The sequence below is a fragment of the Grus americana genome, chromosome 3 (assembly GCF_028858705.1).
Source record: "Grus americana isolate bGruAme1 chromosome 3, bGruAme1.mat, whole genome shotgun sequence".
In the NCBI taxonomy this organism is placed as follows: Eukaryota; Metazoa; Chordata; class Aves; order Gruiformes; family Gruidae; genus Grus; species Grus americana.
In genome coordinates this window covers 90,049,694-90,072,552 of record NC_072854.1, presented here as the reverse complement: position 1 = coordinate 90,072,552, position 22,859 = coordinate 90,049,694, and the positions used below count along the sequence as shown (strand labels likewise).

At 37.8% G+C, this 22,859-nt stretch overlaps 1 protein-coding gene across 4 annotated transcripts in view; it reads left to right on the top strand.

The window, feature by feature from the left end:
- Window positions 1-22,859, top strand: part of RMDN2 (regulator of microtubule dynamics 2) — a 49,394-nt gene that overhangs the window by 1,009 nt on the left and 25,526 nt on the right. For all 4 annotated transcript variants that reach the window (XM_054819696.1, XM_054819695.1, XM_054819698.1 and 1 more), the window contains exons 2-5: window positions 16-479; window positions 8,056-8,245; window positions 9,191-9,293; window positions 11,345-11,405. In XM_054819696.1, the coding sequence (XP_054675671.1) occupies window positions 16-479; window positions 8,056-8,245; window positions 9,191-9,293; window positions 11,345-11,405 (818 nt within the window). The remainder of the gene's footprint in view (window positions 1-15; window positions 480-8,055; window positions 8,246-9,190; window positions 9,294-11,344; window positions 11,406-22,859) is intronic.

The following is a 22,859-nucleotide window of genomic DNA, read 5'->3' as shown; positions in this document are numbered from 1 at the left end:
ATCTCACAATTTTAGGAGAGTGCAGAAATGTCTCCCTTCGAAAATAAAGGACTAATACTGGGCATAATGGCAGGAACTGCTGGAATAAGCCTGGTGCTGATTTGGTACCGTAAGATCCGAAAACCTGGTGCTGTGCGTATACCTGCCTTCCTAGATGTAGGTAACAGGCTTAATTCTGTGGGCTTGCAAAATGAAGCTCCTAATGAGCAAGGAGCAGTAATGGTTTTACACGGAAGGCAACTGCAGATACTAGAAAAACTGAATGGCTTGCTAATAAGTGTGGACGAACTGAAGAGAGAGGTGAAATTCCTGAAAGAAGCTATTCCAAAGCTTGAAGAGCTTGTTCGAAATGAGCTTCAAGGGAAGGGAGATGTTCAGAGAGTTAGCCCATCACACAGAGCAACAAAGCGGAGAAAAGCTGAGACAGCTTCTGGTGCAACAGAAACTACCAGCTCTGAGGAGGCCGAAAGTGAAGGAGGGTGAGTCAATTATATTTTGTATATACTACAGTACACATAGAGTGCAAATTGCATCATTATCTATGTGAAACTTTGTATTGTAAACAGGAGACCTTTTAAGGTTTTATGTATATTTTATGTTTCTCTATATCCAGGGAAAAAAAACTCGACCAAACCACAGAAGTTCAGATTAGTGATTTTTAGATCAGAGAAAACTCTGGGTGACCATCTCTGAATCTGCACTATGGCTGAAGCTGGCTTAATGCCAAGCATAATACAGATTTTTAAGGGTGCATTTAGTAATAATCTGATGCAGTATTGCTGCATCTCAGTGACATGTCTCTCAGTGAGAGACAAAGTTCAGAATAGTGGTGTGATTTTAAAAGCGCTTCTAGTAAGAAAGTAGTCTTGTGTCTCTGACAGAGTTTGTTCAAACTGTATGAATGCTCTTGTGCTTTTCATGATAATTGTCTTCTCTGGGCCTTAAAGATGAGTTATTACAGTGTTCTGCCTAAAGGTATTACATGCTGTGAAAGCTATGTCCGAATGCAACACGTGTACAAATGGAAGTTTGTTTATGTATAGTTGCCATTCTACACACTTTCTGGCAGCTTAAAAAGTAGTCATGAGGGATTTAGGGTACTGACTTAGTGAGGTAGAAAGTTCCTGGTTTTGATCACATCTTGTAGTCCCCTTGTGACTAATCAGGATCAGATGTACCTGGAGTCCAGGAGAAGGACTATATTTTTGTCTTTTCATATGTTACCCAATATGCACTCCAGTTGTAATGTAAAATGGTGATGACATTACTCTCCTGTAATTGCAACTCTGTTTTGATATAATCAGATTAGATACTTATATGCAATTTAATAAGTGTATTTTATAGCAACTGAGTTTTTTGAACATTTCCTCAGTGTTAGACATACTAGTGTAGGCAGCATTATGTCTGTAAATTGCCTATCTTAAGTCACTTTTTTCTTTAAAGATATATTAATTAACTGTAATATCCTGAAGACAGCAATAGGCTGCATATAATAATTCATGAAATTCTATTTTTGAAGAGTTCCTCCCAATTTATTTTCAGTTCCTGTGGGCAGAATTTCTTGCTCTGTTACATCCCAGCCCACATGCTTCACAAGTCTTATATTTTGATACCATATTTTGAGACCTGTCAGTTATGTTATGAACCAGTTCTTTATTTTTTTTCTTTAAGTATTCAGTATTGGCAGGGGTATTCAAAGACATTCCCCCTTCATATGGTGTAGAAACATTTCAGTTCTATTAGTTTCTCAGATTGTTTTATCCATTAGTTGGTTTGCAGAGGCCTTTATGTTGTGCATGAAGTACTTGGAGATGTAGGTAAGGCTAAAGGTCCAGTTTATGAATAATCCCATTCACAGACACAACACGGGTTATTCCACACCTAGCATTTGAGAAGATCCCATTTTCTGGTCAGGAGTGATGCATTGCTTTTTCAGAACTTGTCTGTTCAGGTTCTTCTGTGTGACGACAAGGCTGATGAGATGATCCAGTACAAGTGATTATAGCGTGCATGAGCTTTGACTGTGTCCTTAAGAGAGGCCTTCTCTAACAAGTGTTTGTGTACAGTTGGAAGGAAGGAAGATAATTCAAGGTTATAGATAGTGTTAGTCATTTGGGTATGTGCTTTTCCAATGCTATTTTTTAATCCCTTTTGGTTTTTTCCCTACCAATGCCTTGTACTTGATGTGCTTGTTTTGCATATTTTCTCTACATTTAAGATTTTTTTTTTCATTTAAGTAATTTTCTTTCTGTATTTTTTCCTTCCCTTTGCAAATGGAAATAGATCGTTAATCCTAATGTGTGTACAGTTGCAAAGTATATAGCTTTTGCTGACGTCTTATGTAACTATAATGACAGTGGTACATATTCTGTGAGAATTTGCCATGAGAGACAATAACAACACACTTTTTTTCCAGTTAATGTGCATCACCACTTCATGTGCTGTAGGTATAACACCACGTGCATTGTTTTATACTGTTCTTTTTACAGAACAGTATACACACAATTTTACACACAATAATGCATTCAATTGCTAGTTTGTGCAGTAGAGAAATGATTTTTCTCTTTGTTACAGATTAAACATTTTTTTACTTTCTGTATTCTATCTAAAGTGCATGCAACATGTTTCACTGCCTCAGCAGTGTTTTCATGATCTAGAAGATAGGATTTGCTTGTGTTAAGCACTTCTGGTTTTAACTGACAAATGGGTGGATGCTGGGAATTGACAGATGAAGTAATCTTAAGAGTTTTATGGACTTGTGCTGGACAACCACATTGGTTTCAGATTTGTAAACTTCTTCCAGAAAAGCTTTTAATGCTACTTGTTTTTTCCATAAACTATTTGAAGCTGGCGGTCTCTGGTATGGTCCTCACTGCTCTGATCTGCTCTGGTCATATTCTCCGTGTCACTTTTGATATTCAGCACCTTGGGAAGAGAAGCTTTGTATTTCGCCTTTCAAAAATTATGCACTTCTGTAAGTGGAAAAATATCACATGCTTTTCAATAAATGAGATATATTTTAAGATAATAACAGGTAGCCTGAATAGAAGGCACACTGAATGGATGGGACACTGACAGAATGCTAAAGAGCCTATGTTTTCTAGTCTGTGCTTTTCTGTATTCTATTCTTAATAGTTTGTTTCTGTTTCCATCATTTACTAGTGAAAACCTCAATCGTTAACATTTGAGAATGTGTAACAAGCACTCATTCATTTACAAATAAAATAAATTGTGTCTAGATGATCACCTGGGATGGTTCATGTCAACAAATTGTCCTCTTTGTGCTTTTAAAGCTGTTTCCTCCCTGATACAGCAGTGATGAACCACTGACATCACTGTCATGTTTGGCACCAGTTTTCAGCTGGTCTGGCATCCAGGCTTTTCAAATTACATTTGGCATCGGTCACCAGAAAGACTCACCACAGTAAATCTTTTCCTACAGATGTTTTATTTATAATTGTTCCTTGAAATAGTTTAAATATTCAGCAGGAAGAAACATTTCCCTTGCCTGCTTCTGAGTATCACTTCACTTATCATTTGTTCATTTCTTAATTTATTTTTGCTGCCCATTTGTTTTCAATGCAACCCTCAGCTGACCTGAATCTGGTTTGCCAAATTTTCCTCGAAGGCCGCTTATCATTACTGATGGATGTGCACTCTGCTGTGTTATACAGTGCAAATTTGATCCAGATCAGTCTGTGACATATAATCACCTTTCTATTGAATTAGCTGGAGTGGATGAGACAGTGTTTGTGTCAGCTTGTGATTTTTTTTAAGTTGGCAGGAAGACAGCAGATGATATTTGTCTGTCTAAAAGCTGAAGTGTTGTGAACAGCTGATACCTGGGTAGGCCCAGTGTCTGCCAATTTACAGGCAATCCAACACAATTTTTGAACCAACAAAGTGAGTTTATACCACAGTGGTGCTTTATGCCATGTAGCTCAGGGGTTTTTTAGTCCAGTACTAGGAGCCTGGATTTACTGAACAGCATAACCACAGTGTGGTGAGTCTCAGGCACAGTTTCCATTTGTTCTTTGAACTTTGAACAGTCCTTTGTGATCCAACTGAGTCCTGTTGGTTGATCATTGCTCTTCACATTCTTACCACTGTTTTTCTCTTTTAAATAAAATCTATTGGTAATAAAGGTGAAAACAAGTTGGTACTGACTGTAAACATTTTTAAAGTTCTTCCATTTTCTCAAATATTGGTCATTGTGTTTATCACATGTAAATACTCACTTTTTTATTTAGCATCTGCTAGAACCTCTTGCAGGAAAATAGCAGGTAAAATTGCAGATGTCAGGGTTGTTACATGAAATATTTGTAAAATAAACCATACTGACTCTTCCTCATTTTTTGTTAATTTCCCTTTTGGATTACTGTCATCAACCCTTAGACTCTTGGAGTTTTTAAACTGTGTTAAAAAGAATCTTCACTTCTGTTTGTGTTAGTACTGATTTTTATTTTTTTTTATAGTATTGCTTTTCGTAACATGCTTTTCTAGAATGACTAGATGTATAAGCCTGCTATCTACTTTGTGGAAATCAGTTATCAAGCTCTTCTTATCGTAGTTTTATATCAATAATATATGTTACACTCTTCTCCTTAAGTAGTTGGAAGGACTTCTTATCTTGTAAAAAAACCTGGCTTCAGTTCAAATTGGTAAAGTACAGCTTACGCAAGTTGTTAGGAAAAATCCTAACTGTTTATTTTTTAAAAGTCTCTATTGTCTTCCTAATATGTTATGTTTTAATGCTTAAAACATTTTAGCTGTGATAAGGATTGAACAGAGAGCTAGTAAGAAAATGAATGTCATCAGAAACAAAACAGAAAAACATTCTTTATGCCTAGTTTGCCAAAATGGTTAAAGTGATATTTAATGGTTTATACTTCACTAAATTACCTTGCTGTCATTTTACCCCCATGACTCCTGAACATTGTGGGAGTTTGCCTGGGGTGCGTGACTAGTGAGGTGGGAACTCATCACAAATAAGTCATGAAGCCTTTGACTGTCACGGTAGTGCTTTTCCTGTGGGAAATGCTGGGAGGCAGCAGTGTCAGCTCTGGAGCCAAAGAGGAAGAGACAAGCAAGAGAGGATCCTCTGATGGCACTATGAAGTTACTTTGCTGAAGAAAAAAAGGAAAAATTTAGAGGAATGCTGATGCATCTCAGGGGTAACTAGCATGCCAAATCTTAAGCACTAGCAATTGTTTGCACTCCCTTGGACATTTTGGTATCAGGACATTATTTTCTGTCCTTCTCATGAAAAACACTATTCACTTCTAGCCCAACTTGGAGAAGATTTTAACATTTTGTTTCTTGCATTTGAGAATGGCATTCTTCTCTGTTGGTTCTGTAGAAGCTCTGCCCCCGTTAGTGTATAGCTCAGTGTCTTCTCATCTATGTCAGCAGGCACAGGGCTGTATGGTTTGTTGCAGTCCCTGGGAATTACTGGCATTGCCTTACACTGAAAAAAGTTACTCACTATTGTGTTTTTCACTTCCCACAGGTTGTTTTATAGGTATTGTTTTGTCTTCTTTAAAGCATGCAATCAACAAGTAAATGAAATTTATGGCATTCTCATCAAGATTTAAGATGGTCTGCTGCACATTTAAATTCTTTGAGGATTCATAAAGCAGATAAATAGAGGAGGTAGGAGAGAATTTCCCAGGACAGTGGAGGTTCAAGTGAGTAAGGGGGAAATGATCTGTCCTCTCTGCTGTTTCTCAGCACAGTTGTGGCCTGGAGATCATGTTTCTGTAGGAGAGGTGGGATGAGGAAAGGCTTAATGCAGTATGGTCTGATCTTAAAAGATCTTCCATGATATTTTATAATTAGCTCCTTATGGCTTCACATCATCTGTTAGATAGTGACCTACTTCATACTTTTTCCATTTGAGTCTCTCCATGATTATTCTCATATGACTTATCTGATGTCATACGAATTTAATGTTTGGCCTCAATTTGAAGTTTGGCCATGACAGTTTGATACAGTGCTGCTGGAAATATCTGCTGGGCTTGTTTGGAGTGACAGGGCTTGGCTGTCAGTCCAACCTTGGTCTTTATATTTTTGCTGGGAGAGTAACATTTTCTAATAATCACTTTTGTCTGTTTTCTAACGTTGGAACAGTAGTGATCACAGAAATTTTAGCAGATGTTTATGCAGCAAAGATAAAGATGACAACATCAACATTGACTTCCAAACACTGATTCCCTACTTTCCTATCTACCTGCTTAGGTAGCATTTGATGCAGTGCCCAAATTCCTGTAACTAAGGAGTGTTAGAGTTGCAGTATCGTATGGGAATTTGAAATTGCCTTCACTGCTTAGTTGTTAGTTACCTTATTTTAGGTCAGTAATTGCACAAACCCTCAGTGCATTTATCTTTTAATTGGGGGGGAGGGGGGCATCCAAATCATGTGAGGAAAGGTAATATACTTCATATGTGTTACATACTTCACATCATTGGATTGTGTATTGGAGCTAAAAGATTGCCCCCCTCCCACCAAATCCCTTGTACTTCTGGTCAAGTTAGTGCTTTTACAAATGCAACATATATATGATGTAGCTCTGCACCTACTTCAGAATAACTATGGAAGAACAAGATGCTGTGTTTTTAAAGATGCTTCAGAAACCCAAAATAAACGCTTGGTGACTTACAAATAAAGACTGCAGGATACAACATAGGATATGTCATCAACTTCAGCATCATCAAGGTTATGTAAAACAAATCTGTAGGAATCTATGAAGTTTCCCATCTCTCCTCTGTTCCATGCTGGTTTTCAGTTTGAACATGTACACATGGTTTATGTATGTATTGTTTTATCCAAATGTATTTTTGACTCCTCTTTCCCATATTACGAGGCTAATTTTGCAGTGAAACTGTCATGACACATCTAGCACTTCTGTAGCTTGATAAGCAGTTGTACTTGTTCATTTACAGGATGTAAGTGTATCTGCTCATGTTTTAGTTCTGGTCACTTCTGAAAGCAGCATATTGAAAACAGAATATTTAAAAGCCATGATGCTTAACTTCCATTTATATTGCTAACATTCTGTACTGGTTATATTTCTGGAAAAAAAAAATTATATATTTTGACTGGCATGGCCTAGTTAGATTATTCAGTTGCTTAATGTGTATAGTACATGTCATGCTTTTTCTGCTCATAGTTACTATTTAAAAAATCTCTGAACCTGGCAGCTAGCTCTTGTACATTATTATTTCTCATCAGAACAATATTTTCAAAAGTGGAAATACAGAAGATTAGGCTTTTCTGTCCATTTTTAGTACATAAGCAAAAAGCTACTTTTTAAAAATAGTGCCATTCAGCTGCTCCGATATGAAATTGGAAGACCCTAACATATGCTCAGCGCTTTGGACAGTAAGGCCAGCTGCTTATCTCTGCATGGTATTTATGGCTTTTGGAAATATTTCTTTGTCCTTGACTGCCTTGTGCTGAGTACTTGTACACTAAGCATAATGAATTAATACAAGCTCTTTCCCAGTTTCAGATATTCTGACCTTCAAGATGTGCAAAAGAAATAAGTAAAGGAATTGATAACAGTGATGTTATTGTTTATATTTAGATCTTACAAATGTTTAACAAAGTGTTGTGTAAGTGATTTTTATAGCATTGATGTTTTGGTTAGGAATCTCATTCCTATTTAAAAAAATAGGAAAATTGAGGTAAAGAGTTGAAGAGGCCTATTCAGGGTTACAGAGCATGTCTTAGTACATGTTAATGATTTAAGGTGTTCAGCATTTGAAACACAAGGATAAATGTGTTTCTAATATGTATCTGCATTTTTTAATGCAGTATTAGGCAGCAGGACAGTGTTATTACTTGCCTGTTATGTTTGGAATATGATTGTGGTGTCCCTTTGAAGATAAAGGTTTTATTATAATAATAATAATAATAAGCTTGATATCATGAATAGAAAATCCTTTAAGGTTAGACAACTGGAAGAAATTGTGCTTTGAAATTTTTGCATTTGAATTTAACAATACTTTACCAATATTTTTAGAAAAGATGGCTATTATTCTCTGTGATTTTAGTTATCTTACAGCTCATACCGATTCTGAAGGAGACTCTGAGGAAGAAAAGGGATGGATGAAATCACCCGATGCCATTGTGAAATCAGAAGAAGGCTTATTTAGTCTTTTACAGCAGGTGGACAATTTGCACAAGGGTTCAGAAGGTGATAAAAAAGAGGCCTTCAGACTGCTGCTTGAGAAAGATGACAAGGTATTAATGGGTAAACTTAATGTTATGTTGCTATTAACTTATGCTTTGCGCTGCTTTTGAGAACTTCCTTAATACAAACATTAAAATGCACACATCTTCATGGAAGATGAAATTTTATGCGTATTTTTTAAATACAGTGAAATAGAAATATTTCAAGGTGGTGTCAATATTCACGTTGGGTGGGCATGGAAGTTTTATTATTTTATATCCCATCCAGACTCAATAACTTTGCGGCTTTGTTTGATGTATGTATTCTTGCATGCAGCAAAGAAAGATCATGGGCTTTTTCTATGTAAACGATAGTTACTTTTGCTGGTTTTAGAATGGTCTATGTGAGAAAGTCCCGTGGAATTCAGTAGTAACCAGACCAAGCGTTCTTAAGAAATCAAACTATGAGCCTGTAGTCTGCTTATACCTTTCTGGTATGCTTCATGTGAATTTTTCCTTTGACTTTACTATGCACATATGTAACTCCAGATAAAATTTCTAAGTGGTTTGGTGTGCAGTGCTTAATTCAGTCTATCAGTTTCTTCTGGTTTGGCAAACATTAGCTGTGATTATATTTTCATTTACATATTGAGATACTACTAGTGAGTGAGTGCAGTGCTTATGGCATACCTAAAGAAAGTACACATCATATCATTCAGGGGTCTGTTTTTGCTTTACTGGATTACCTTTTTATTTTTTTATAATAAAAGAACTTTAAAACTGATTTATGAAATAAAACCTCTTTAGACAGCCCAGGGTATTTCCAAAAGCTGTCTTCTCCTTTGGTCATGAAAAATTGGTCATCTGGTTCTCACATAAACAAGAAGTAGTATAGAAGGATGCAAAATAACCAAAGATTTATGCCATGTTCCGATAACCTGCTTTAAGCATTATGAAAGAGAACTGTTTAAATCACATTCTGATCAGTTTAGTTACCCAGCTGTCCTCTACTTTCAGTATGAAAACTGTGTGGACTTTCTTTGGAGACTTGCACGTGCTTATGGAGATCTTTTTGAGATGACTACTGATGCTGAGGAGAAGAGGAAATATGTTACTGATGGTAAGCAGAGGAAAAATGTTTGTGTAGAATGCCATCTGAATGTAGTGAAACATGCTTTGAATTTTGGTTAAGATTTCCAATCCAATAAACGGGAGTATTTGTACTGTAATAATAATGTTTTGTGCAATAAACTGCCACAGCATACAACTTCAGTCCATTCTTTCCTCACTGGAGAAATCCAAAATTGATGAAGAAGCAGTATTGTGGGTCACAGTTGAAGGTTGTTGACTCTGGATGGTGCCTTAAAATCCTGTATTTTGTTGAGAATCAGATGGATACAGAATGTGAGAAAAGACAGATGCTGTCAGCGCAGTTTCTTAATTACATCTTTGGGAGAGCAAGAGGAATAAATAAATGCCAAGACAAAGTCAGAGTTTGTTTTTCTGCTTTCCTGTGGCAAAGGAGCGCTCCTGCATATCCGCAGCCTCTTTTGTAGTGATGGTGGGGATGAAACTTTGTGAATCTGGAAAAACGGTTGACCAGAAACAGAGGTCATGTGTGACAATTGACGCTGCTTTCAGGCACCTCTCCCCATGTGTCCTGTTTGACAGCTTAACCTCAACAAGGTTCTGATTTTCTTCTTCACAGCACTTTTTCTTTAGTGCTTTTGAAAGCATTGCCCTTTGTTTCGCTGTCTGGATGCATATTGGCTAGAGGTACAGTTTACATTTCCCTTTTTGTTTTGGGCCTTCTTCTCTTTATTACAATAAACCCTACATCTTTCCTACCTGTGTCACTCTCCTCCAGTCAACACACTGTGCTTGCAATAATCCTTTTGCCTGTATCTGAGAATACTCCTCTCTCTCCTTTGTTTTTCTGTTGCCTCCCCCTTTTTTGCTGCACCAAATTCAGATTTTGTAAGTGTATTCCAAGTTCAGGTTATTTTGTCTTTTGTGACTCTTTTCCCATTTTCTACTTTTTGTTCTGTCACCAGTGACAACATCACTGACAAAGCAGTTTTGCCTGCCCTTTGTCATACCTTTGTGCTGTCATTACATATTCCATAGCCAACCTCAACTTGTCCAAGGTCCTTGTCCTTATCCTTTTGCCATTTAAATACTCATGAACACTTGCACTGTCTTAGCTACTTAATTGATACGATCTTTGCTTTATTAGCAACTTGGCTTCTTTGTATGGAAATCACCCAGTGCAGTGAGGATTATGACACAAACTAAATTACAACAGTAAACTCTGTTGTTGGATCCTTTGCTTTTACCAGTGACTACATGTAACCTCAGTTGATGAAAGATAATGGCATAGCAAAAGACAAGCAGAGATAAAGAATGATGGAATGAAATTGGGTCTTAGGTGTTGAGTAACCAGCCTAGTTTGGCTTATTCTCATGAAGTGGTGGGTGGCGGCAGCCTTTTTCATCTCAGTTTTTGGAAGTGGTGCCGAGGGATTGAGACTGTGGGGGAGCTGGCAGTAGTTTTGTGGGTTTTTTTTCATTCCTTTGGGTTGGAGGACTGCGTATGCTGTTCTTTGTTTTTATGAAGTTAACTTGCAATACAGAAATGTCAGTGTGGCTTAATTGGTTGCAGCTGAGACTTTGCAAACAGCAAGCATCTCCTCTGAACTTCTTACTGGGAGCGTGGGTTTGATCAAATCACCTACTGTCATCTTTATTCAGTTAAAAGTGGAACTTAATGGAAGTCTTTGTGCTGGAAAGGAACTTCAACTAGTTCATTCCTGTACCCAAGGCAGGAAACAGCTTTTCTGGTTCTTGTGACAGGTGCTTCTCTAACCTGCTTTTGAGAGTCTTCAGTCTTATGCGCAACATCGCCTCCATTGGCAGTCCAATCCTTCCCTGATTTAGCTCCATCTGAACTGGATTTTAAGAGAAAATATTAAAATTGCACCCATATTTATATATGTATGTATGGGTATGTAAATGATGTAAAGGATGTTATATTGTCCATCTAGATGTTTACAAGAGCAGGAAGCAATTTTTTCTTTGCAGCTGGAGTCTATCAGGTTGCTTTGTTCTTGTGAGTTGCCTAAAATGTGGAAGAGTACAATAAATCCTTCAATATATTGTATTCCATTTACAGGAAAGATTAAAGCTGAGAAGGCTGTTCAGCTGGATGCCAGGAGTGCTGAGAGTCACCAGTGGTAAGTTTGAGAAAGTGTGCATTTCTTGCAAAGGTATATGTATTTATCAAATCTAACAAAAAATCCTGTCTGTCTTTGGCACTACATAGCGCCCACAGTAGGTTACATTTATCATGCTGCAGTATGACATCAACTTCATAAATTATTCATTAATATCTTTTCATAGTTTTGTGGAACTCAAACTCATCGGTTGCAGCTAAAAATTACATTGAAGTATTCTGTGAAGCATTTACTATAGCATGTGAAACAACTCAGTAACCATACTTCAGTACGTACCATGAAATGTAGAAGGGAGTATTTGCTTAAAACAGTATATTATTGCTCAGAGGAGCCATAGTTTTCCATTTACCTTCTCTTTCAATACTTGGCAAAATAATGTCATTTGACCTTGTATTTTGTCTTTTTTTTTACTTGTAATAAACTAAACTCTAATCATTAATTAGACAATGAGAGGACTATGGAAGTTTCAATTAACTTCTCAGTTTTTGTTTTATCATATCATTTTCCTCCATGCTTGGCATCTGGATTAGTTTTGTAGACCTTGCCAGGACTAACAAACTCTTTGCAAATATAAATATTTTTTATCAAATCAACATTATCAGGTAAAAGATAATTCTGCTGAGTTCTAGCTGATAGTTCCTCACCGTATTATTTTATTAATCAATTTTACTAAGCTACTGATTTCTTTTCTAATACTGTTAGCTTTTACTTTCCATTTTCATTTCTATGTTCTTCATTAATATTGTCATTACACATGTAGGGTGGGATTTCACTTAACTTTTACATATCTAAACCAAATCCTTTTCTCCCAGGCTTCACAATCTAAAAAGAAGTAGCCACTTCTGGAGTAGAGTTCATCTAAGTCCATTTTGCCCATCTGCATTAGAGTGAGATGAATTTCTCCTGAGGTTCAGTTGACAGCATCTCCTTTGCCAATAAAGAGACCACATGTCTACTAGCTCAGGTTTAGATACTTTATTAGACACAGGTGTTTTCATTTAATTAGGTGACTCTCTGGCTTGGTCTCTCTCTCTCCTAAACTTCAAAGATGGCTATGTTATTGCTCCATGCTGTGTTCCTGTGAGTGTTGCCATATTTCTATGGTTCTTTTTTTCCTTCTGTTTATAACAACTAGTGATCCAGACACCCACTTTGCAACGATGGGGTGCTGTGGGCATCGTGACTAAGCTGCGCTGTCACAGACAGGTTTGCATTTGCTCTTTCCGATGTCTTGGAAGTAATGATGATGTCTACTGGGAGGTGAAGCCTGGGCCCCAGGCAGCTATAATGTGGCATAGGAGCCTTTGCTTTTGGCCTTACCAACTGCTTGTTAATTCCTATCAGCAGCAGGTTGCTACTGTGGCAGCAAAACTAACAGAAGAGGGTCATCTGAGCATCACTCCTCAGTGCAAGGTGATTTGAAGCCTGTATAGCTTGAACACCTGCTGAAAACAATTCACAGCCATTTCTGCTGTGAATTTCTCCCTCCGTTCCTACCCAGCCCACGAGACCAAGAAAATCTCCCAGTATAAATACAATTTCACTGGCAGAAGCTGTGTTGATAAAAGCTTACATGTTGTTCAGGCAGATGTAGGCGGTCTGCCTGTCCCGGTGTGAGATCCTGGACTGGCAGGCACATCTAGCAAGGGAAGAGTTATGAGTGCAAGGAGATGTGTTCCAGAGGTTAGGTCAGAAAGCCTATTTGAGAGGTTTAAGAGGAAAATCTTATGTTTTGTAAGCATGTTCTTGTAACAGGCAGTGGATTTCTGTATGGTTTACGATTTTCATCCTTTTTGTATCTGGGTTCTGAGTGAATGTGAGGGTTTTATCAGTTACTGTTGAACTGGTGGCTTTCTAGTGATGTAGATGGACACCACAAATCTGAATGGTTTGGTATACTTTTTTTCTGAGTATTTTATCTGCTTGTCTTTCTTTTCTGAAGTCTTTCTGACTTGATGCATAATTTTTAAAGTGTAATGCCCCATACTGGTTATGCCACTCTAACTGAGACTCTGAATACTGGGCAGAATGGACTTCCATGCTCCAGACGGACATTTGTATGCTTTTGTCTAGCCTTCCAACTGTTGTTCAGTCTGTGGTTCCAGTAGATCCTTTTCTGCTGTGCTGCTGCTTAACCAGCTGGACTTATATTGTTACTGTACATTTCTTCTTCCTTAGTAGAGCACGTTATGCACATTTCATTGATTTTATGTTGATTTCAGACCACTTCTCAGGTTTATTGAGGCCATTTAGGTTTGTAAATGCTTGCATCCTCTCCCAGATTACAATTTTATTTTAAAAGTGTTTTGTTGTTTTGTGTTTTTTTTTAAAATCATTGACTCCATTAATGCAATTACTGGAAGATAATGGACCCAGCACAAAACTTTGTGGAACACCTATAATGATGTTCAGGTTCACATGAACCTGGTTCTGCAGCAGATGCATTTAATCTAAATGATATTTCCAAGCTTAGATTTTGAGGAACATCGGGTAGGACAAAGTCAAAGACCACATTAAGGTCAAGCTATATCCCATTTGTTGCATTCCTCTAATATTCCAGACTTATCTTCTCAGAAAAAAAAATATGGTTTTGTTTGATACTGTTTGTTCATGACAAACTTGCATTAACTGTTTTGTATGCTTCTGCACTTACAGAATAATTTGTCCTGGAATGTTTTCAGGTTAGGCTGGTTTGTCTGTAACCTCTGCCCTTTCCACTTTCACTTTCCCTTTTTGTAGATAGCAACTACGATTGCTTTTCCGCTTCTGCTGGGACTTTCCACATTACCTAGGAGATTTTGGTAGTCTGGATTGTTTCAGTCTGGCTGATGCACATTTATCCAGTTAATCTAAACATTATTTTACATGTTAATCCCCGTGAACAGGAAATAAGATTTCGGGGAATCTTCCCTGTAGAAACTGTGCTCTCAAAGTTGTATGCAAACATAATTTTGCCTAAAAGAATAAATAGATAAGACTGTGTGTGAACAGAAAACAGTGCAATACAATTAAAGCATGAAGCAATAATATGTGAAAGTAAGATGAAATCCATAGTTAAAAAAGGATAATGAGAGAAAAAAAACCTTAAAAGAAAAAATAGAACAAGTATTTATACAGAAATAGTAGGATGACTAGCAGGTGGTCACTTGAAGAATGGTGTACCAGTTTTACCTAAGGTCAGAGAAGAAGGGCTGTACCCAACTCCAGATTGACGCCTAAATGTACTGTCTCCATTATATGTCTACATGTGAGTGAGGGACTTGTCTTCCACTTACAGGGGATGGAGAATTAACATTTAATAGGCAACATGTGCCATTTAACGTGTGCCAGGATATTTGCATGGCACGGCAGATATCACACAGGACCTTTGAGGATCTGTACCCTTCTGGGCCAGCAGCTGGAAGCAGTGGGAAACCCTGGGGCATATCCAGTGGCTGTAGGCATCTGTGTCCAAGCAGGGATCCTGTGAATTGAACAGGGTCTCCATTGACTGTAACAGGAGATTAGATACACAGATGAGAAGCTCAGCGTGAGTGCAAGCTCAGTGTGAAAGCAATGCTGTCTCAGACCAAAATCCTTCCTATTCATCTCGCCGCCAACGTAGAATTTTCCTAAGCCGTATAAGGTAAATAATCTTAGTCTGTGTAAGATAAGTCCATCTGTTTGTTAGAGACTTTTCTCATTTTTCATGTAAGCTTATCTCATTCTGTAGTAGCTGCTGATGAGGAGGCTAGCTGTCTGACCTTGCCTAAGGAAAGTTTTGGTTGATTTCTTACTAATCTGTACTTCCTTATTTTTGAGGGGTTTTGATATTTCTTATCAGCACAGCTGAGGTTTTAACTCACATTTGGTATAGCTGCTATGTGTATTGTTGACTCATGCATTATTTCTAATGTGCTTTTAAACTGTTTAATATATTATGGCTTACTAAATGAGCGAGGATTAAATGATAGGCCTATTCTTTTTCTGGTCCGTTTCCTTGCTCTCCACTTACACTTAACCCTTGGAGGGTAGGGGAAATATAAGTGAAGAAGAAATTTAATTCAGCCTTGTTGGTTTCATCTTTTGTCATTTTTTCCTCATTGCCAATGGTTCTGTACTTTCATTTATGTTTCTTTTCCTCCTGCTGTATTTATAGAGCCTTTTCTTATTGCCTCTTATGTCTCTTGTGAGTTGAAATTGAGTTTGTATTTAGCATTTCTGATAGATATACCTTTAAATATGCCATCCGGTTCTGAGATATATGTATCTATCTATCTTTAATACCAATCCAATATCCCTAGCTTAGCTCTGTGCTCTCATTTTCCCTTTAAGGTTCAATTACTTTTGGATTTTTAAGTCAATAGAGAACACCTCAGTGGAGCTGAATCAGTGTGTAAAACTATTTCCTGCCTTTCCACTGCATCAAAAAGGGTCATTTGCTGCTGTGCTTTTGAATATTGTCTCTTAATAATTCTTCTCTAGAACTTTTTATAACATGGCACTTTTTAATGGTTTAATTTTCTTCATTAGAAATGTATACCATGTCTGTCAAGGAAGGATTAGGGCTATAGACCTCTGAAAATTTCTTTTGGAAGCTTATCTCTGCTGCTTGAAAGCTCTGTTTGCCGCATAAATACGTTTTGTCACACCCTGACTGACATAACTATTCCAGTAAAGCCCTAGTGTAGATGGACTTATACTGGCAAAAACTTCCCTCTTCCAGAGCAGGGGTCTTCCTGTTTTGTGGAACTGCTATAAGCTGTCTGGGAAATAGAATGTATCTTTTGTCTCCACCAGGAGAATTTAGTGGAATGGTCTCATGAGCAAACTCTTGCTGATGTAAGCCTAGAGTTCAGCTGTCTTGCCTTACTTTTCATATTTATTTCAGTTAAAACCAAAAGAATGCCATAAATCTTCTTAGTAGGTCACCTTTTTTTTTATAAAACTGTATCATAAATTATATCCACAATAAAACTGGCTAACTTACTGATCAGAACAATGACAAGTAACCAATATTCATCCTAAAATTAAATTTGATAAAATATATGCAGAAAGAACAAAATATCTTGAAGTAGTCAGTTGGTTTTGGTAATGGACTTTTGCAGCTGCAAATAATTTTCATATCTGAATCCAGATTTTTGAAAACATGTGATCATACTTAATATTGTAGTTACCAGTGAGATCAAAAAACTTTTAGATTTTTTGAATGGTAACTTCCAAAAAACTGAAGTAAATGGAAATACTGGAAAGGAAAAACATAGCTGTAACCTTTTCTTATTTGTGTGACCACCCTAAAGACAGGCAGAGTAAATATTCTAAGTGACTTGTCGCTTTCTTCAGCTGGTGTCAATTACACAAGTTGTGAAGGAACCCACATGCAAAAGTTGGCATCGGCCAGTTGCAGGTCGTCTTTTTTTTTTCCCAAGCCTCAAACAAAATCCTTTTGTGGGTCAATGATTCCCAAATGATAGCTGTGAATCCTCACAGCTCATCTTGGACCATGGAGCATCTAATCATCCAGAATTTAACTGGAAGTGCTATGCGAACAATTCAATGCTATAGTTGCTTCAGATGGCACTGCTTTACAACTTTATGATTACAGAAAACACAAAATGTAGAAGCATGTTAGTAGTGCTTTTATTTGAAACGAAACAATCACTTTTAAGTTATTTTGCAGAACGAGTGAGTTTTTATGTTTGGGGGGTTTTATTGCTGTTTTTTCTTCAAGAGTTTGGAAGAGGTCCAGAAGGCTTCTCTGCTGTTGCCCAGAACCCCGCACCTCTTTTTTTGCTGAGGAGGGTTTGTTACAGGCTTTGCAAAGAACAGAAGAGTTACTCGATGTGGTCAGTGTTCATGACATTTACTTAGAAAGATCATTCTTTGCATTGAACTTTGGTTTGTTTGCCACAAACAAACTTAGTGCTGCCGTTAGGTTTGGGTTACTCCATAGAGCTTAGCCGCTTACAGGAGTCATACAGCACATGCCTCATTTAGATTGGAGTGAAGTTATCAAGTGAAAACCTAGTAATTTTAAGTGAAGTCTCCCCCTGAACCACAGCTGTGCCCAAGACTTTTCTCTATCGTGTGTATGTGAGTTACTCAGCAGCAGAGAAACAAGTTTCAGAAGCCCAGAGGTGTCCATGGAAGCAGATACCAGAGCTGACAGTCTCTCGCTGAGAGGGAACACTATGGAGGGGAATGGATTTGCTTTATTGAGGACATGAATAATTACCACTTACTTGGTGTTTTGGCTGACCTGTATTAGTAAGCCAGAAAATGTAGAAGGATATAATCACAGAAAATGTATTACCTTTTGTTAATTGTAGAGATTTTATTCACTTTTAGGACTAATTCAAAATGACCCTTATGCTCACACATAATTTTGTGCTAAGTTTGTGCCTGGGCTAGAACCGATGCTTAGGGAAATCTTTAATGTGCTAGTATGACTTGAACTTCTGAGTGGACTTGCTGTACTTGGTATAAAAAAAAATGAATGAAGTGATAGTCTCAGGTAGAACATATTTCAGTGAGAAAGTCTAGAGATTGCAAAGATACTAAGGCTTGTATCTAACAGTGGAGTATCTAGCCAGAAGGTGTTTCGTATTACTTGAGAGGTACAAAGTATTCAGAAATGTAGAATGTTGTGTTTCTACACAAAGAAAGTATTCAGAAATGTAGAAACTTTTAACTCTTGTGTCTTGTGAACAAACAATGGTAAAATCACTTATAATAGGATAAAGACCTGCTCAGAAGATGGCTCCTAAGAAAGTCAACTACTGTTTTGACCCAACTGGGATTAAGTTTCTCCTGGATTAGTTTTTAAGATTAAATGATATTACTACCCAGCATGATAAAGTCAAGTTCTTAAACCCATATAAATTGGTTATTTTGCAGAAATGTGGGAAGCTGTGCAGAAGAAGCAAAAACGTCAATCTTATGGAAGAAGAACTTTTATGTTAAGTGGCATGTACATGCAAAGGGATTTTACACAAACTTCCCACAAAATAAGTGGATGTCATGTACTCTCAGTAGTAGAATGATAATAGATAATTTGTCAGATTTGTAGGGTGCAATGGCATAAAAATATTTCTCTTGTCAAACAAACCTCTTGAAAATTATAGAATAAGTTGTAGGATATTATCATACTACTGACAATTTTTAATTTTAAACTCATACCATGTTTCTAACTAAATTCTTGTAACCTTCTGCCCTTAATTATACCTTCCTTAGAGTTAGAAGAGACAGATACCATACAAGCATCTGTTTCTGTCATATAGTCTTATTTTTTAGGAGTTGATACCTTGACTGGAAATACTACTTTCAGTCAAAAAGTAGTACTACTACTTTCAGTCAGTTTGGTATAACAAAATTTCAGGTTGTAGTTATTTGCCCTCTAGCTGATTCATGGGATGACCAAAAAAGTTTTACATCAATCTTTGTTATTAATCATGCTTAATCTTGGTCAATTATCTTTAAATTACATATTATTTTGGAAAAAAAAAATTTCAAATACAGAAAGGCAAATTCAGAAGCCATTTCTGAAAAGCTGTAACTTGTTCTGTAGTAAGTGGATCAGAGGGATGTGTGGCTTCTTGTGTATTTCTGGTTAAAGAGCATTTAAATGTGAGAATGGTGGAAGGTCATGCAGTAGGATTGTGTGGTTGCTGGGGTTAGTGATTAGATCTGAGAAAAGTCACTTTGTGTGCAAAAAAAAAAAAAAAAAAAATCACAGTCTGGGGGGTGGGTTGGGTTGGTTGGTTCTTTGTTGACCCCGGGCAGGTCAGCGGAGTATTTAAGTTCAGAAATGTTGTTGCAATGCCTCAGGGAATTTGTGGTCCCTTCTCCAAGTTCCCCATCTGTTGATTTTTCTTCTCGGTGTGCATTTCCCTCCCCGCTGGAGGGAGGTAGCAGATGTTGGTACCTGCATGACTGTAGCCCTTTGCAAGGGACAGAACTCAGGTCTGTAGTCCAGCCTGGGAGGAGTATGATGCATCCCCTGGGAAAAGGTTTTTGAAGTAGCAGTGCATTGGTGAAACACTGCAGCATCCTCATGCGAGTGCAAAGGAGGTAGGTTTGAAATGTGAAAGATCTATTTACTACAAGTTTTTTGTCAGAGTGGACACAGAGGAAGTAATACTGGCAACCTAGTGATCCCTATTACAGTTCTGTCAAGGAGAGTTGTTGTGTTACTATGTCTGAAAGCTATTGTTTCACTCTATTTCCACATTTGTGAGAACTATATCCTGCTAATTTCTTTAAGATTGTATTTGCAGCTGTAACGACTGAAAGTGTCTGTTAGAAAAATAAAAGTTAGATTTCTGGAACATAGAAATTTAACACAGTTGTGGGTTCCACAGCCTCAGAAATGCAGAACGTGGCATCTACATGTTCTACTGGTGAACTTCTGTGAATATACATTAACATCAGCATTTTTCCTTATTTTGGTATATCATATGTATTGCAATAATTTATTAAGCCAGAATTCTTAAACATCCTTGCTTTTGTGCTTTTTTTTAATCAAAATATGAGTTTGTTTTCTGTATTTTTGCAAGCATCACCTATGCAAGTGTGTGCTACATCTGATATTTCCCTGGAGCTCAGTTTCAGTGCTCTGGTGAATTTGTAATATAAAAACTACATTTCTGCCAAATTCTACAACATAGACAAAGTTGTATTCCAAGAAGAAGGGGAAAAAAAAAGAAAGCAAACAAAAAACAAACAGAAAAAAAACCCCAAACAAAAAAAACACCTGAACACTTTACTTTGCACCTTGGCACATTTTACTTTGTACCTTGGCAGTCTTTCACGTTGTTAGCCGCTACTTCCATACCCTCACCACCATGAGGAAGGTGATATCAAACTGATGCTTTACTTTTCTATGGAACCTTAATGTCAGATGCATTTTTATAGATGACATATCATGGTAGGAAAGTGATACAATTTTAAGTATGCAAAACTGTGATCTCTGGAAGAGTAATGCAACAGGAGTCATAAACAGTAATATAAATTTCAAAATCTCCCTACATAGGAATTGATATCTCATTGAAGTCAGATTAAAAAGCCTGAGGGTCTGGCTGCATCGCAGAGACTGTAAGAATACGTAAGTGCGTGAAACTGGTGAGGGAGTTGATGGCAAAGAAATAAGATGGGTTGCACAGGAGTCCAAGCTGTGTGGAGGTGGGGAGACACAAGAACGCATTTAGAACTGGAATGGAAATGAATTTTCTTTTCACTGGGCCTCTCATGTGTTACCCACACATTAGCCTTTACTCATACTATCTTACATGTCAAATGTGTCTCGGGTGAAGAGGAGGGAGTGAAAAATAGGTACGACACAGATGAATTAAGTTCTTTGGTATTAGTAAATATCACAAACTCTCCTCTCATTCACAAAGTCATACGAATTACAGTTAAGAAAAACTTTCCTGTTGACACTAGGCTGCTACAAGGGGGACCTAGCCTGCTAAATGTAAGCCCTGTACCCATGCGTTTCCAAAGTCTACATGAAATAAGAGGGTTTTTTTGAGTTGGGGGATACAGAAGAGTGAGGAACAAGCCTGGAAAGATGCACATTCTTTCTGATTTTGTCCCCGTGAAATTTACCAGGGAAAAGATAAAACTTTCTGTATTTAAGTGTCCTAATGGGTCTTAGTCTTGATTTGAGACTTTAAATCTTTTCTGTAAATCCATCTCATATGGGATAAGCTGTGGTTGCCAAAGTGTTGGTAGCATCTCTCTGCATTTTTGGTATGAAAATTGAAGTTGCTTGCAAACATACTTGATAGAACTTGCTGGATCAACCTGCTGTTATTCCTTTTGCAGCGGGTAAGGTATGTACCGTACAGTTTTATCTTGTCAGAGTATGTATAGGAATTCTGGAACACCAGAAGGGAAAATGTTAGCTCACCTTGATCTGGACCCACCTCTGTGAGGGCCAGGTAGGCACTTGGCATCCACCTCTGACAACTACCGTTTCTTGCGAGTCTGAGTTTCAGTGACATCATTTGTAGCAAAGGGACGTGGTGCTGACTTAGTACTGAGTTAGTTTGCTTGTCTTTGTGCTTAGAAAAGGAGTATTAATGGTGAATGATTAACCTGTATGCTTCTGTGCTGTTCTCGGTAACTTTTCTTCCACCTGGAAATAACATTTTTTGTGTTAACTGTCTCAATGTTTCTGTTACTGTCTCAATGTCTCTATGTTACTGTTTCTGTCTCAGTGAGGTTATGATTGTTATGTTTATTTAGATGAACGTGTCTGTAGCTGCTTTTTTACATTATCCAGGAGTAGCATTAGCTCAGCAGTTAGGTCACTTCCTTGCAGCACTCGGTACAATTTTCTCTTTATTTTTCTCCGTGAATGTACTGTAAGCGGTATTTTAGTCTAGATGCTCAGAGGGCGTGAGGCAGGCAGTGGTTGTGAGGAAAACCAGTATCCCTTTCTCCACCAAAAGATATGTATGCTTTACCCATTTCATGGGATATTTGCACATTATTATGTGTGAAATTTTTTTATTTCTTCCCCCTCCCCTAATTTTTACAATAGCTGACAAGGTGACGATGGACAAAAGCCGTGAGAGGCCGAGGCCCAGGCGCTGCCTGCTGTGTCCCGGTGTCACCACGAGGTGGGGCAGGAGGGAGGCGGAGGGGCCGCGGCCAGCTCGGCTGCTCCCCGCTCCCCGCGCTCCCGCCTCGGGCTGCCGGCTGCGCCCAGGGCCGGGCCCTCACTCGGGAAAGCTGGTGTCGGGATTGAATGACAAAAACCAGATAGAAGCATTTCTAGTTAGGTCCTTCCTTGTTTTCTCTGATCGTTTTCTCAATATTGCCCTTTGGATCTGTGAAAATAAAGTTTGCTTTGTTTTTTAACCTCTTTGAAAATGATTTAAAACACCTAAAAATTATTTTCTAGGAAAATTCCCCCCCCCCTTTTTTTTAGAAATGAAATGAATATCCGAAATGCCAGAGAACTCCAAAAATAAAATAATTCATTTATGCCAATTGCCTGCCAGCCCAGTTCAAAAGTAAAAAAATAGAAAGAAACCCCCTTGCTAATACATGAAAGGCACTCTTATTTTTTTCCTTTAAAAAGTCAAATGTATTTAAAGTTAGTAGGTGAGCTTATTTTTCATTCGTTGAAAATTTGACTAGGCTTTCCCTCTACAGAGATTTTAGCTGTAAGTAGAAGTTTTTCTTTGAACCGGTTTAAACTAAGGCCCTCTTTCTTCTTGTCACGCACAGACAGGGAAATACTGCAAGATGCTGGATCAGCTTGTTCACTTTTCATTGTTTTCTTTTGTAGCAGCAATCCGTTTAGCTATGGTATGCTGAGTTTATCTGATTAGCACTTAATGAGTGAAGGGAATAGGGGAAATGTTGCCTGAGTTACTTAAGCCTAATAAAGTTTTCAGTACCTTCCCCCCCTCTTTCTAAATACCTGAACTTTCCTGACCCCCGCCCCTTGCTTTTTCCCTCTGT